Consider the following 17,612-nt stretch of genomic DNA (forward strand, 5'->3'; position numbering starts at 1 on the left):
TGTGTGTGTGTGTGTGTGTGTGTGTGTGTGTGTGTGTGTGTGTGTGTGTGTGTGTGTGTGTGTCCAGGGAGGGGAAAGCTCCGCCTCTCAGGGTTCTGGGGCCGCCCAATAAAGAGAACTGCGGCCGGACCAGCTGCTCGCACCTTGCACTACCCTCGGCTCCGCTCCCACTCCTGCTCCCGGAGCTTTTCCTTCTCCAGGCAGGGCTTCCCCGAGCCCCTTTGCGCCCGGCGTGCCAGCCTGTCAGTCCGTCAGTCCATCTACCTGCCTGCCAGTCCTGGCCTGATACAGAGCCGGGAGCAGCAGGTGAGGCTCAGAGCCGCAAGGGGATGTCAGAGATTATGTCAATCCCATCAGGCTGGAAAGGGCTCTGAGCCGGCACCAGCACCTGCACCACGGTCACTGGACTCGGAGCTGTCAGAGAGGGCAGGTGGGTGCTGTCAGCGACTGTCACCGCCCCCGGCTGGAGGCAGCGCATTTCGGAGAACCCTCAGTGTCCGGCTGCAGGATGGCGCTCAGGGCGAGGGGGATGCACCTGAGGCTCGCTTTCCCTGCCTGGGGACTCTTGTTTTTGGCCCTTTGGATGCTACCGCGGGTCTTGGGGATGGAAGAGAACCCAGAGCACAATAACCACGGAAATGAGGGCTTCCAGATTGTCACCTTCAAATGGGATCACGTCCAGGACCCCTACATCATCGCACTTTGGATTCTCGTAGCTAGCTTGGCCAAGATTGGTGAGTTAGCAAACCCGCCAGAGCAGACCCGTCAGGCGACTTGGGGAGCAAGCAGCTCCTGACCCAGATTCTGATGATCCTCTTTCCAGGGTTTGAGGGGTGGCAGTGGTATTCGGGACTGGGAGTGATCAGGTTCATTTATTTGTTTTTTTATTTGTTGTCTCATGTTCTCAACATTGCCCCTGGACGCAGCGTTACTGTGTCCTTCTGACAGTTCTAGTTCGAATCTTTAATCCAAATTAATGAGCTATCTTATCACAAGCCTGTTTTCCTAAATCTGATCCTATTTCTTTTTCATGTCAAATACCTTAGTAATTTCTAAAGCAAGTATTTTTGTTCCATAATGATTTTGCTCTTGTCCATCCATAATATTCATGTAGCTAATGACTTTTCTGGGAAAATGTTCCAGAAATTTTTTTATGGTGTGTCATTTTGTGACACTTTCTCCTCTTTCTCCCCATAATTTGGCACTACCTAGAAGTTTATGGCAAAATGCATCTGAAGTAGACAGGGATTACACTCTATGGGCAAGTAGTTAGGGTAATTTTGCACATATATAACACATATTAGTTAACATATATTAACCAATATGAATATATAGTATTAGCATTATATAGTGCCACTATTTGGTATCCTCAACATTTCCTTGTTCTGGTGACATTTTACCTTTTGTAAAAATTTCTGTCTGGTTTAATAATTGTTATAGGATCTGGTATATTTGGAATTTAATACACAGACATCCTACAGAATTCACTGGTTGTCCTTGAATTGTTATATGAATTTTTTGAAAAGGAGTTGCTGGTAGTATGCTGAGAGCCTTGAAGCATATAGTTAGAAACTGAAATTTTTGGCTCTTATTATTGAATTAATCTCCACTACTCTCAATAAATCTGAAATCTCATCAAACCTTAATAACTCAGCAAACCGAAAATTTTCATCCTAATTCAATGACAACAACAAAAGCAGTAGAATGGGTGGAAAGACCATATGCCTCCCTTGTGGATTTTTGATGTTTATGCAAATATTTACCTTTTCTCAAGTTTTTTTTTGTTGTTGTCTTTTCTACCTTAGATTCCTGTTTGTTTAAAAACTTAAATGTTTTTTAAGTTTAATTTTATTTTCTTATATTATTGGTAGTTGTGAGTTATTTTTGCTTCAATATACTGAAGCAGGTAATTGGGAAAACCTTGTGTATAAAGACATTTTCCCCTGTAACACTTGTTTTTTTTGTCCTGACTTTATTAGCTGTCTTTTCATTCCTCTGAGAAAGTTGCCTCACCTTTCGGTAAAACAAAGGTGATAATTAACTACTAGGGAAGGTGATAGGAAGGTTAATTTTCCTCAAGTGCTTTGCTATAGAAAATTAACTATATTTAATAGATATGCCTTTTTTACTGTGGGTCATAGATTTTGGCTCTTAATAATCCTTTGATGGACCTGGCCTGTCTTTGTGCAGTTTACTTTTTCTGTCTGATGTAGATACACCCTGCTCCATTCAAGTAGACCTGAGTTTGATGTTTGACACAACCTCATTCTTGTTCTTTTTAGGATTCAACCTTTATCTTTATTAAATTATTTCAATCCCAAAGCAGAGCAAGAGGAACAGGGAGGCAATTTGTGTAGCTGGAATCACATAGTTAACCAATCTAAGAAGAGATCGTGTGATATAATGGTTAGAGAGGTGGCCTCAAAACTAGGAAGACAAGTTCAAGTTCTAATTCTGGACCTATACTGGCTGAATGACCCTGGGCAAGTCATTTATCCTCAGAGGGCCCCAGGCAATCCTTTAGAACTCTAAGTTGGAGAAAAGGTACTAACTTGCTTTACCAGCATATTTTCTCACTGGGAGTTCTCTGTACCAGTGAAAATCACTGATACAGCTACTATTCCTAAAGAAAGTTAAATACTTGAGAGCATAAATGATTCTAACTTATTTTTTTCATCCTCACTGGTCCTGGAGAAGAAGAAAGGATGTAGATTAAATATTGTCTTCATATAAAACTGTTTGAAGAGATAGTCTGGTGTATGTATAGAGAGTAGAATCCTGGTCATGGAGCCAGGCAGATCTGGATTCAAGGTCTCGCTCTGACACTAGTCTTGGCAAATCAATCAACCTCTCAGTGCTCCCAGGCAACCTACCAAGAAGTTACATATTAGAGTAGAATTTCTACATGAATGAAAACAAGAAACTCAGGTTCAGGTATGATCATCTTAATTTTCCCATCCTTCTAATTTACTACTTTGGAAGGCTTCTGAGGGGATCTAATTTACAAGTAACTGGAAGGGTCAGCGAGGTGGCATAGTAGATAGAGTACTGAACCTAAGAAGATCTGAGTTCAAATACAGCATCAGACATTTACTAACTTTATAACCTTAGATAAGTCACTTAACCTGTACCAGCCTCAGGTTCCTCATCTGTAAATTGGGGGAGCTAGGTGGTGAAGTGCCAGACCTGGAGTCAGGAAGATCTGAGTTCAAATCCAGCCTCAGACCCTTACTAGCTCCGTGACCCTGGCCAAGACACCTAACCCTGTTTGCCTCAGTTTATTCATCTGTAAAATGAGCTGGAGAAGGAAATTGCAAACCCCTTCAGTATCTTTGCCAAGAAAACCCCAAATAGGGTCATGAAGATTTGGACATAACTGAAAAACGACTAACAACAACCACAACAAATTAGGTATAATAATAGCATCAACCTCCCAGAGTTGTTGTGAGGATCAAATTTGTAAGGTACTTTGCAAACCTTAAAATGCTATAATAATCTCAAATGAAATACTTGGAACTTGTTAAAAGAAAAGCAGTATATGATCATAGATTTAGAGCTGGAAGGGACCTGAGAAGGCATTGAGTCTAACTTTCTCATTTTGCAGATGAGGAAACTGATACTCAGAGAGTCACTCAGCTAATAGCTATTAGAGCTCCAAGTCCAGTTCCCTAACCACTGCATCATGTTGCTTTTCATTAGATAACATGGTTTATATAAATGTCAGCTCTTCCACAAACTTAGAGCCCCACAGAAAGTGAAACTGTTGATTTGTATCATAGGCACAACTCAAATTAAAAGTAGCAATTCTAGGAGGCCAAAGACTCTCATTTCTTGATATTTTTCTGAGGCAGTTTAACAGAAAGATCATCATTTTCAGAGGCAGGAGAACTGTGTTCAGATCCCAACCTAGACATTTATTGACCCTGTGACCATGGGAAATTCACTTAATCTCTGAGAATTGCAGTGCTCTCTCATGGAATATAAGAGTGTTAATCCTAGCATTGCTTTCCTTGCTAGGCCATTTTGAGTAAATATACACTTCTAGGGTTTGGCATCCCAGCTCGGACAGTCCCTAGTTGTATAGCCTTGTAGAACTCACTTTATCTCTAAGCCTAAATTTTCTCATTTAGAAAATGATATATTCACTACCTACCTTAGAAGATGGTGGTGAGAATTGAATGAGCTAATGTGAACATAGTTCATAACTTTGGAGTACTACATACATTGACTAAGCTAGTATAACCTAAAACAATTTTTTTTTGTCTAATTTTAGGTAACTGAGTTAATTATTTAGAGTAGAGCTGTCCTGATGATGGCATTATTGTCTACTTCAATTTGACTATGCTTGAAAGAATCCCCAATGACTCCTATAAAAAAATCCTGTGTCCCAGGTCTTCAAGAACTGAATACTTACCAGCTCTCCCCTAGTTTGATTAACCCAGATCAGTCAGGAAAAAGTATCATTTCTAATACAGATGGAATCCTGTTTAACAATTTCATTTAAGCATCCCATTGTTATATGAAACTGTTTCTATTTCCCAAGTTACAAGTCCTAATGTGGGCCTCTAAATTGTTTTGCTGCTATGATACAAATAATTTTATAAAAAGAAAAATGCTGTATGGCTGATGTATGTACAAATCTGTCAATTTAATAGTTAATCTATTTAAGGAAGTTATTGCCTGCCCCCAAAGGATTATGTGGTGCCTGCATAATGTCAAGAGACCTAGACAAGATTCCCAGAATGTTGGGTGCACACCTCTCTGAATGATTTATGAGCCAAAATAGCCACATGCTGCACTGTATGAGAGGGAATGAATGAGTTGCAATCAGCACCATTGGAGGGAATGCTGTTGATGAGATTGCATATCCATTTAAGGCTTTTAGTGCTGTGCTTTCAATATCTTTTTTGTTTTGTTTTGTTTTTGTGAGGCAATTGGGATTAAGTGACTTGCCCAGGGTCACACAGCTAATACGTGTCAAGTGTCTGGCCTGAGACCAGATTTGAACTCAGGTCCTCCTGACTTCAGGGCCAGTGCTCTATCCACTGCACCACCTAGCTGCCCCTCAATATCTTTTTAATAAAGCGTATGATAACTATAATAGATGAGTGTATTAAAAAGAATACTTTCTAGTAGAACTAGAACTGCATGTTGGTTGGTGGATGTGACTGAGTTGTCCTCAACATGATTTAAGTAAGGTCTTAAATGAGTAAAAGGTCAAAGTAGATAATCTGGGAGCAAATTAGTTCCTGAAGTGGGAATTGCAAAAGAAGAAAGAGAAAAAGGGTGTGTAAGTTAAGTATAAAGGATGCAGATTCAGAGGGCCTGATAGGAACATAGAGAAATATAAAGTGGGACCTACCAAATGGAGAGGAATTGTAAAATCATCAAGTGTCTATCCAGAGGTCAGCAATAAAGACTGAGGAATGTGGGAGGAGGAATCCCAAAACTCATTTGAGAGTTGGGCTTCTATTGACAGATTAAACTATGTAAAATGATAAGTTTTCTTCCAAATGTTTTTCACACCTCAAATTTTCTCATCCTAAACACGTCACAGAACCAGAGAATTTTAGGAAGAAATCTTGGAGGTGATCTAATCTACCCTCCTTCTCAGTGAAGAATCCTTTCTATAATTCAATTTCAGTGAATATTTATTAAGCATCTTCTGTGTGCAAGAACTTGTGTTAAGCACTGGAGGCACAAGGATGAAGCATTTGTCCAACCTTCCAACAATTCTTCTCTCTAGACGCTTTCACTCTGCTACCCTGTATAGAGCCTTTCAGCATCCTTCTTGTAGCCACTATCTTGCTCCTGTTCATTTCTTTTGATTCTACACTCATCTGAGATCCCACTGAACCAGAAGGGACTTCTGATCATCTTGTCTAAAACTATGCCTGAACAAAAATGTCTTCTACATTGTCTCTGAGAATTGATCATCTATACCTTGCTGGTAGACCTTTAATGAGAGAGAACCTTACTATCTCCTGAGGCAATTAATTCCACTTTAGGGTTGATTTATTGTTTCTGAAGTTTTGTATTGTTTTTTGTTTTTGTTTTTGTTTTTGTTTTTTCATATCAAATCCAAACATGCCTCATCATGACCTCTAAAGATTTCTTGATTCAGTCATATGGGACTAAAGAGAGTTAAATATGTCCCTCTCCTATGTAACAGTTTCAGTTACTTGAAGAGTGCCATCATGCCCTCCCCCGACCCACCCAATTTTATCTTCTCCAGGCTAAATATCTTCAGTCTCTTCAACTGATCCTTTAAGTCATGGTCTCAAGGAACTAATTCACCCTCTCCAGATTATCAAAGTTCTTTATCACATGGATTTCATTTCAGGATGGGAATTCTGTTGCAGTCACCATTCTGGTTCCAGTATGGAGTGCCATTTATCCAAAGGAAGTAATTTTTAACTTCTAAATCCCACTTCACATTATTAATACATTTTTATAAGTATGGCAGTATTTTGTTTATGTTTTTTAAAATATTGAACAATAGTGGTATCAAACTCAAATGGAAATGGAGCCTCATGGGCCTCATATTGATTTAGAAAAACACAAATTAACATTATCTGTGTTGAATTGTATTTTGATCATTTAGTTAAACGTTTCCCAGTTACATTTTGATCTGGTTAGCTGCACTCAGCAGCTTTGTGGGTACTAAGTTTGACACTTCTGCTGTACAATAAATAGATCCTATATAGTAAGTACTTTCTCTGATTCTAATCCACTGAATAATCAAAGAATCATAGAATGTTAGAGCTGGAGTTGTCTTGAAGTAATTTCATCTTACTTCCTCATTTTATAGTGAGAGGAAAGTGCCCAGGAGAGGTTGATTGCCTTTCCCAAGATCACAAAGCTCTGTAAAACTATAGAAAATAATTTGTTGGGTTATTTTCCTGGCAATATGTAGCACAGTTCAATTATCCTACTAAGAAATCCTTCTACCCATTACCCTTAAGCTGGCCGTATTGACCCTCAACAACACTCTCTAAACTGACCCTTAGCGAGGTCAACCCTCCAACAAACAGCTATGAAGTCCAATTCCAAGCTCCTACTCAGATCTTTTTTAGCTTAATACAATCTGCTAGAACTTGTGCTCCACTGGCCTAGCTTATAAGAACCCATAATACAGTACAGTAGCAAGAACTTCCATGCCACAATAGGGAATTGGATTAGAATTTTAGTAGATGCATTATAATACAATTCTAATATCATCAAAACAATGTGCCATACCAATTGCTATCATAGGATTTTACCTGTGCTCCCATGCCAACATCACAGTCATTAAGCATCAGATGCAAGGCTTGAACTTAGTCTCTCAGATCAGTTTGCCATCCACTAGACCATTGTACTAACCTTGTAGCATCTCCAAACTCTTCAAGACTGTAAATTCCAGGGCAACTAATGATTTACATTGGTAGAGGGAGTTTCCTTACGAGGAATTTGCTAAATCAATGGAAGCACAAGTCCATTCAAGAGAGAGACAGAGAGATAGAAAGAGACACAGAAAGAGACAGAGATACAGATACAGACAGATAGAGAGAAACACAAAGAGTGCCGTGGCAGAGTAGAGCTCCAGCATCAAAATTAGTAAGACCTAGGTTCAAGTCCCCATTCATACCATACAACATATATTGCCCTGGACAAATCATTTGCCCAGACAAGTACCCCAAACAGCTCTCTATGATTACAGGTTGAAGGGCAAGTGCCAATGTGGAAGGAGTTTCCACACCAGACGTTCCCTATGGGGATAAAATTACAGATTCACACACATGTTTTTGGGTTCTAAATACAAATACATATATGTATGTTTAGCACGTGTATATACGTACATATAGAAATAGATCTCACAGCCACTTAAAGGAGAGTTATCCCTGAATATATTTGAAAAAAGGGCCTGGGATGGAAGACATGTTTTGAGCAGGCTTTGCTTTCTCACTGAAATGCCTTCTAAATCTAAATGAGTTGATATTGTCCAGCTTTGGGATGGGTAGTAGGAGGTGACATGACAGACCATGATTTCATTCTGACTTCTAAGTTGACTTCACTGGATTGGGTTTCTGCATAGTAACCACTGAGAGCTACTGAGGGAATTATTCTTTGAAAAGTAATGATTGTTGATAATTCACTTGTTAAACCTCTAACTTAAGATATTCATTTATTCTAATTTGGGAAATTTAGCATTATTTCTACTTTTGCTGATAGCATTGTATTGTCAATGAAGGAAGTGTTAATTTTTTAAGGAGACTGTATTTTAAGTAAGGAGACTGTATTTTAAAAGATGAAGTAGATTAGAGATAGTCTTCATTGCCATGGAGACAAGAGAAGGAGTACTCTTAAAGTGAGCTCTTCTACTCCATTAATGATCAACCAATCAGCAATGAATTTGGCATAAATGCCTAGATTGCAGATACAATGAAAGGCAAGAATGAAATAGTCCATGCCCCTATATTCTAAATTTCTATTGTCTAATCCTCATAGGTGTTTCTCCGTTTCCATACATGCCTTTTCTCCAACCAGGAAGCATAAAAATTTTCAGGATAAGTGGCATCTATCACAGCTTTTGAAAAAGTTTTGAAAATCACTAAGTCTACCAAATTTCATTTGGCTGATGAATCCTGTGTAAGCCTTACATCAAACTACTTGGTTACTCTGTCTTCTCTCGTTCTCTGTGAGGCAATTAGTTGGACCGTAGATAGAGTGTTGGAACTGGAGTAAGGAAGACACGAGTTCAAATTTCTACACCAGACAGTTGCTGACTATGTCACCCTGGGCAAATCCTTGACCTTCCCCAGTTTCTTCATATGTAAAATAGAATAATATTAATACCTACTTCATGGGGTTGCTGTGAGGATCAAACAAAATAACATGGTAAGTGCTTTGCAAACAATGACGTGCTAGAGGCAGCTAGCTGGCTCAGTGGATAGAGTACGGGGCCTAGATTAAGAAAACTTCATCTTCCTATGTTCAAATCTGGCCTCAGACATTTACTAGCTGTGTGACTTAACCCTGTTTACCTCAGTTTCCTCATCTGTAAAATGAGCTGGAGAAGGAAACGCCAAACCAATCCAGTATTTTTGTCAAGAAAATGGCAAATAGGGCCACAAGAGTTGGACATGACTGAAACGACTAAATATATAACATATGTAAACAGATAACATAAGTAAAGTGCTTTGCAAACTTCATAGCACTATGCAAATATTCACTAGTAATAACTACATATAGAAGGTTGAGAAGGCCCAGGCATATTTTACAGCAAATGCTCAGATTTAAACAAGTACAAAGACAGTGTGGCAATACATTCTGGCTTGTTACTGTGTAGCCCAGGATGAAATTAAAGACAAAATGCTCATCTGCATTGGTAGATGAGGCTTCTACACTTTCCACCAAAATAACAAAAAAGCACACCTTTTCTCCAGGCCCCTTGGCTGATTTCTTTTAGGTAGAACACAGAAGAGACACTGGCTACTTTACCACTTAAAGCCTAATTTAGAGAATGCTTCTTCTCCTTAAAGCCCAAACTACTTAAAGCTATACCCACTTAAATGAGAAGAGTTTAGTGAGGTATATGTAATTGAACTTTTAAAAAAAGAGCAGGAAAAAACTAATTTCATTCAAACAATCAGTGGCCAAATCTTATCTCCCCAGCTCTGAGCATCTCTGCTCTACTGTTCATTCACACACCTCCCTTCCTAGTACAGGCCTTCATGACCTCTTGCCTAGTCTGCTGTTATAATCTCTTAATTGATCACCTTGATTCAAGTTTCCATTCTAATCCATACTCCACATACCTGCCAAAAAGATGTTGCTAAAGCACAGATCTGAGCGGTGTCTTTCCCGATAAACACCATTGGCTCCCAATTCCCTCTATGATCAAATAGAAGCTTTTCCAGTGGGTATTCAGAACACTTCACAACCTGATCCCAATCTAACATTCTGGCCTCATTTCATATTACTCCTGTTCTCTCATAACACTCCAGCTAAATTGTCCATCTTACTACTTCTCATACATGGCCCTCCATCTCTCTCTCTCTCTGCCTTTGCCTGGAATGCAATCCTTCCTCCCCTCCACCTCTCAGACTCTTTACCTTTTCAAATGCCACCTCCTCCCCTCGCCCCCATTATCTTATATGTATTTTGCATAAAGCTACCTACACGTGTTATCTAGATTATAAACTCCCTGAGGGTAAAGACTGTTTCATTTTTATCTTCCTCTTCCCAGCATCTAACACAATGCCTGTCACACAGTAGACATTTAATAAATGCTTATTGATTGATTGACCAAGCGCCTATTAAATATTTACCAGTGTTAAAATAGTATGGCATAATAAAAAGAATGTTGGAGTGAGGTCAGGGAGTCCTGGCTTCAAATCTCAGCTCTGAAGCTTAATAGATCTATGAATGTGGACAAGCCACTTAATTGAGTCTCAGTTTCCTTTTCTGTAAAATGGGCATGAAAATAACTATAGTACTAATGACACAAAGTTGTTGTGAAGATTAAATGAGACAATGCATGTAAAACACCTTGTGAACTTTAAATGTATATATGTATATATAAAATATGTGCATATATGATAGGTATATATGTACATATACATACATACATAATTATGCATTAGAGAGATGGAAGTGAATAAGCATTTATTAAGTGCCTACTTAATAGCCAGGCACTGTGCTAAGCACTTTACAATGATCTCACTTAATCGTCACAACAAACCCTGTGAGGCAGGTACTATTATTATCCCCATTTTACAGTTGAGGAAACTGTGGCAGACAGACATTACCCAGGGTCTGGGAATTCAAAGACAAAAAAAAAAAAAATAAGAAAGTCTCTGCCCCAAAGGAGCAATACTGGGAAATACAATGTGTAAATTAAGTAAGAAGATACTAGATCATTTCATGGGGGAGAGAGCAGTAAGACCTGGTTCAAAAAGGGCTTACTTTAAGTAGTGCCTGAACTCATGATGAAAAATGATAGCCACCTCCAGAGAAAGAGCTGAGAGTGACTGAATGCAGACTGAAGTGTACCATTTTTCACTTTTTTTATTCTTTTTTTTGTTTAAGTTCTCTTCCACAAAATGACTAGTATGGAAATATGTTTTACATGATTGTGCATGTATAATTGATATCAGATTAATTACCTTCTCAGAGAGGGGGAAAGGGAGGGAGGGACAGAAATTGGAACTCAAAATTTAAAAAATGCTTAAAATTGTCTTTACATATAATTGGGGGGGGGAATAAAATATATTAAAAAATTTTAAAAAGAAGTGGTGCCTGAGCTGAGCTTTGAAGGAAATTGGGAATGCCAAGAGGGGAAAAGGGAGGAGGGAATACATTCCAGCATGAGGACAGCATGTGCCAAGAGAGGCAAGAAGACAGGAAATGGAATGCCAAGTTCAGAGAATGGCACGAAGTTCAGTGTGGCTAAAATGTAGAATGTGGGTAAAGAGAAGTAATACAAAATTTGTCCGGTAGGCTGGAGCCAGATTGCAATGCGCTTTAAATGCCAGGCTAGAGAGTTTATGTTTTAAATTCCAGAAGCAATAGAAAGACAGATAGACAGAGACATTGGACATTGAATTTGAGTGGACATCTTAGCTTCTCCCAGAAGATTTTAGCATTCTACTATCTCCTGTTTTAAGATGACTTTGATGCTTGTAATTTTCCATAAAATATTTCCATGTTGGATCAAGTTTTATTCACATCAATAGAAATATCTTCTCTCATGTGCTATTATTAAAAATAACTTTAAATCCAGCATTGTATTAGGCCCTTTAGAGTATACAAAGAAATAAATCTAAGGCAATGTATGATCGCATCAAAATGAATCATACAAATATCGTATGTGATACTAAAGATCAGACATGATACTAAAGATTGGAGGAGGGAAAAATTAATTTAGATTGGTAAATAAGTTTTATATGTGCTTGCTTTGGCAGCGCATACACTAAATAAACCTTTTAAGATTGTAGAATTAACATCTATAAGAGACCTTAGAGCTCATTGAGCACAACCCCCACATATTTACAGTGAAGGAAAAGGCAGTGACTTCCCCAAGGTCACACAGATCGTAAATAGCAGGTTACTCCAACCACCCCAAGATGATTTGGACAGAGTAATCAATAATGGCTGATGTGTATGTAGAACTTTATAGATGTTTAGAATCTTATCTGATCCTCAGGACAATCCAATGAGAGTATTTTACAAATGAGGAAACAGAAGCTCTGTAAAAAGTGTTAGTTGACTTTTTCAAGGTCACACCACAAAAAAGTGACAAAGCCAGGACTCACACTCAGGTTCTCTTACTCCAAATCCAGTGCTCTGTCCACCATACCATCCTGCTTACATCACACAATGACAAATGACATAGTAACAAGCTAGGATAACAAGCTAGTGATACAGTTCTTAAATGCAGTAACCTAATATTCAAAATTTGCCTTACCTATGAGAGTCACAGTGCCCTTCTTTTGAAAGTCATAGTTGTAACCTCAGTGTCCAGACAAAAGATATCACCCCATAATGTCATTGGTCTTCTTTGAAAACAAAGAACCACCACCACCACCAATAGTAGTCTACTATTACTACTGCTGCTACTACTACTACTACTACTACTACTACTACTACTACTGCTGCTACTGTTACTACTACTACTACTACTACTACTACTACTACTACTACTACTACTACTACTACTATTTAAAAGATTTCAGTGTTTTATTAAAGGCCCTAAATTGAATGTCAATACATCTAAACTTGTTTAATAACTAAACTGATTAATTCTGATGCATGATGTATCATGATTCAGTCGCTCTCTCTAAGCCAAGAAATGCCATTACTGATCAGTGGAACATAAGCAATAGGTCTTTACCTATGAGTCAAGAAGGAATATTTCTAGCCCTTGGCTAGGAATCAAGAGTCTTGTGTTTACTCCTGTGGTGCCACTTGCTGGCTGTGAGACCTTTGCTAAACATTAGGAAACTATCTTATTTCCTTCTTTATGAAATACAGTTGATTATTATACATCACCTACTATCTCACAAGGTGACCGTGAAGTTAATAATATCAAAGATACATTCAGTTTTAGAATTGGACGGGATCTTGTTTAGAGGTAACTTTGGAAAACTTTTGTCCTAAAGCAGGAATGCTTACAGTCAGCCATCGGTGCTCTAATTGGGCATTTTTATTATGAATCAGCCTGTCCAGTGCAGGAGCAGCTCTAATTCTTACAAAATTCTTCTTTGCATTGAATCAAAACCTGCCCCACCCATCCATTGGTTCTAGTTTTGCCCTCTGGAGGTACACAGAGTAAGTTGAATCTCTCTTCCATTTAATAAACCTTAAAATATTTGAAGATCCTGCCATGGCCCCCACTTGGATTTTGTTTCTGGTTAAAACCACCTGCCTCTTCATCAGGAATCTCTGTGTTGCTTATAGACATGGTTTCTAGCCTGGCCACCCTGCTCTGGATGCACTCCAAGTCATCAGTGTCCTTCTTAAATTGTGGCACTCAGAGAACCAAACACAAGATTTTAGTCAAGCACAGTGTACAGTAGGACCATTATTACCTCCCACGACCTGGACACACTATACTTAACATTATTGCTGCCCAAGATTCCATTAACTTTTTAAACAGCTACATCATGCTGTTAGCTCATCCTTAGCTAATGGTCAACTAAAATCTCTAGGGCCTTTTCACATAAACTGATGCCCAGTATTCTGTATTAGTGTATTCAATTTTGAAACCTAAATGTAGCATTTATTTTTATCCATATTCAATATTATTGGTTAGGGCCAATTTTTTTTTTTCAAAATCTCTTGAGAGTATTTAGACTTTTGATTCCATTTTCTGATGTACTTTCTTTACAATCAAGCTTTGTGTCATCTGTGTAATTTGGTAAGCATGCCATTCATCTTCATATAAGTTACTGATTAAGGAAATATTGAACACGTCAGGGCCAAAGGCAGAGCCCCAAATTATGCTGCAAGGTATTTGCCTTGAGATTGACATCAGTCTTTTGATCAACACTCTTTGATACAGTTCTTCAGCCAGCAACAAACCTCCATATTTATACAACTCACATTTCCACATCTTGTTCACGAAGATAGCATTAAATAATTTGGTCAATTGTCTTTCTGAACAATAATATGTTCAAACAAATAATATTTGTGTTGGTCACTGCTAAGAATACAAAAATTTAAATGAAAAATATCCCTTGCCCTGAATGAGTTTACATTCTACTGGGAAGACAAACTGAACAATGCAAAAACAACGTCTACATCTTTGTCTTATCTACACTTCTAATAACACTATACAAATAGAAAATGAGGCTAGTTTGTCATGATTTGTTCTTAGTGAATCCATTCTGTGTTTTCACCTCTCCCCTTTCTAAATGCTTACAAACCATCTGTTTAATCATTTCTAGATTGTGGGGTAATCATGGGGGAGGGAAGGAATTAAATTTCAAAAACATTTAAAGTTTTTTTGTGATCCTTCTTTTTCCCCTTTCTGAAAGTTGGGATGATATTTGCTCATCTCCAATCTCCTGTTGCCTTTCCCACTTTTTTGTATTTTATATTTTCAAAAATCTTTAATATGCAAGACTTTTGTTGCAATCATTTGTTTTACATAACTTAGCATTGGGCTTCTCTGGTTTTCCAAGATTTCTCAATGATTGGCAGTTTCCATGGTTATGTCATGATGATGACAGCTGACAGGCATATAGTGCCTTATGAGTTAATAAACATTTTTCACACATGATCCACACAACTCTGTGAGCTCAGTAGTATAGGTATTGTTCTTACAATTATTTCACCATCAGCTGTATAACATAAGTATTATTATTATTACTTTAGAAAATTCGTTCTTCTCATCTTATTCAGTAGACATCAGATAGAAACAGTCTTTGAGACAAATCACTGTCCTATTATACTTTTTTTACATTTAATGTTTTACAGATTGTTGCACAGGTCGATAAAACAATTACATTTTATAATAGAATAAAATTATTGAGACGAAGGCACAACTCCAGAAGCAGACTATATATACATATGTACCTTATCCTGTTCCCTCATGATTTTGATTTCTTCTGCTTGGTCTCTACATTTTGGACGCTTTTCATTCCAAACAGATTGGAGATTATGAATATTTGTCATCATGAAATCTATTAAAATATTGTCCTTACGTTTTTACTTATCAGTATCATGTCTGGGGGATTATGGCCAACACCTTGGTCTGTGATAATGGTATAGTTTAGTACAATATATTGGTTTTATTCCTCAATATTTTTACATTTTAATTAATTAATTAATTAATCTTAATTTTTATTTATTATTTTTAATTTCTCAAATATTTTAAGAATTATATTTATAGCATGGAGATTTGTCTCTTCTTCCATGAAAGTTAGCAAACTTTTGACATATAATTCCAGTCAACAAGTCATGTTTTAATTGGGATTTGGTAGGTGTCAAATTGTTGTAGCCCTTAGTGATGTGCTTCATGGTTACTACCATCGCCTTGCATAGTCTGTTGATCACTAAAAGTAAGCATCTTTAAAATGAACCTTCCGACATTTCTTGTGACATTGGCCAGGTCCTGAATTGCCACTATAAACTCGTGTTGTTGTTGTTGTTGTTATTTGTCTTTCATTCTTCAAAAGAACAATGACATCAGGAAGGTGATGTCATGACTGGCAAGTTAATTGGATTTAAGTGAGGCAGGACAGTACAAAGTCATCAGCCTCACTCTCTCCTTTGGAGCCGTCTGGGTCCAGTGGCAAAATATAGGATGATTGGAGATGGCCCTGAATACAGTGGAAGACCCTGGTCTTTTTAAGCTAAGTTCTTTCCCAGGTCTCAGTTTGACTGAGGCAACCCCCATTCAGTGATTAAGACTAGGTAAGAAATGAGGCAAAAGATGGCCTCTTTTACCTACTCAAAAAGAAAAAAAATCAATCTGGGAGGAAAAGACCCTCAGGGTTTCTGGCCAAAACATAAACAATTGCTATTTACACTCACTCTGATCTATCAAAACCCAAGCAATGACCAACAGAGGCTTGGGCTAGGACCTATTTTTGACCAGTCAATGGGAGCCAGAGTGATTTGTGTTTATAGACTCTTCTGTTTCCACAAACAAATCCAAATGTCTCAGCCACTTTCCTTGTTCTCCTTTGTCAACATACAATTGGCCCAATACATGAAGATGCCACCTAAGAAGAGGCTTTGGATTTCCTCATAGCATCTTTTCCATTTCATTGGCTCCACTACTTTGAGTTCTATTTGACAAGTCCAACTCTGTATACCTGTTAGCAACTTTTTACAACTGTTCAATGAAATGGTAAAAGTCTACTTGTTCCAGAAGTATTTCTGTGTCATAGTTTGTTTTTTAACTGTTTACCATACCTTGGGAATGTCTAACAACCCTCTTCCTTCTTTTTAGCTAGGAAGTGTTTATTTTTCTGTAGCTGCCTTAGAGCAATGGTGCCCGTGTTTCCTTAATACTGTATAGTATTTTGCTAGGATGCTATCTGAACACATTATGGTCCATTTTACAATTCCAAACATACACATTAAAACTGAAATTTCAAATGTGTCAATTGCACTTAATATGTGCTTGTCATTTGACTTTGACTTCAGAGACAGCTAGGTGATGCAGTGGGTAGAGCACTGGACCTAGAGTCAGGAAATCCTGAATTCGAATCTAACCTCAGGGGTGGGGAACCTGAGGCCTGAATCCAAAGGGCCCCACTTGAGGACCTGGAGAGCTTTATGATCACTGTGTCTAGCTTGGAGGAGATGACGGTTTTTGTAAATATTAGCTTCATCCATTGGTTCAATTTGATTTCTAGATCCAAGCTCAAAGTCTTCAGAATCTATCTTTCCTTAGTGTGTGTTAAACATTTTACACTTATTGAGACCAGATAACATTTTGGTATCACTGGGGAAGGATTTCACAAAATAAGCTGGCTATTTAAGGTGGGGTTGGATGGACCCATGTAGTTTCATATCATCCATGTATATCAAGTGATTGATAAGATGTTTTTTTGACTCCTTTTAATTTGGAATCTACGTTTAGTTCTATTTAGGAGAGATGATAATGGAATAAAGAACAAGCAGAAATATAATGAGCTTAAACTGCATCTCTGAAAAATAATGTTCCATGTAGATATGAAATGCTCTAGCAATTTCATGACATTTTGCTATATATACACATGTGTGTATGCATGCATACATGTATGCGTACACACATGTACATACATAGATAGGTATGTATATGTGTGTGTATAATGTGTATGCATGTGTATATACATATACATACATACAGAGAGAGAGAGAGAGAGAGAGAGAGAGAGAGAGAGAGAGAGAGTTCTGGTCTCCTGCCTATTCTTGCGTGTTGCTATCTTGGAGCCTAAGCCCCTACCCCTGGAATGCTTTGTCTGCTTTTTCTCCCAGGGCCCCAGGTGGAGGCTGGAGGAGTATGGAGCCTTCTGTGTGGGATGCTCTAAGGATAGGGACACAGAGGGAAATGAACCACAACTCCATATCTGCAACAATTTCTCCTATCTGAGATGTCTGAGTCTTCTGAGCTGCTAGACTATTCCTTGAAGATG

General features: G+C 38.1%; 1 protein-coding gene across 1 annotated transcript in view; it reads left to right on the forward strand.

The window, feature by feature from the left end:
• The first annotated feature begins 508 nt into the window (after positions 1 to 508).
• Positions 509 to 17,612, forward strand: part of SLC9A3 (solute carrier family 9 member A3) — a 124,012-nt gene continuing 106,908 nt past the window's right edge. Inside the window, exon 1 of the mRNA XM_027868784.1 lies at positions 509 to 734. Within this exon, the coding sequence (XP_027724585.1) occupies positions 509 to 734 (226 nt within the window). The remainder of the gene's footprint in view (positions 735 to 17,612) is intronic.

The sequence above is a fragment of the Vombatus ursinus genome, unplaced genomic scaffold, assembly GCF_900497805.2.
Source record: "Vombatus ursinus unplaced genomic scaffold, bare-nosed wombat genome assembly UNPS02014791.1, whole genome shotgun sequence".
Classification (NCBI taxonomy): Eukaryota; Metazoa; Chordata; class Mammalia; order Diprotodontia; family Vombatidae; genus Vombatus; species Vombatus ursinus.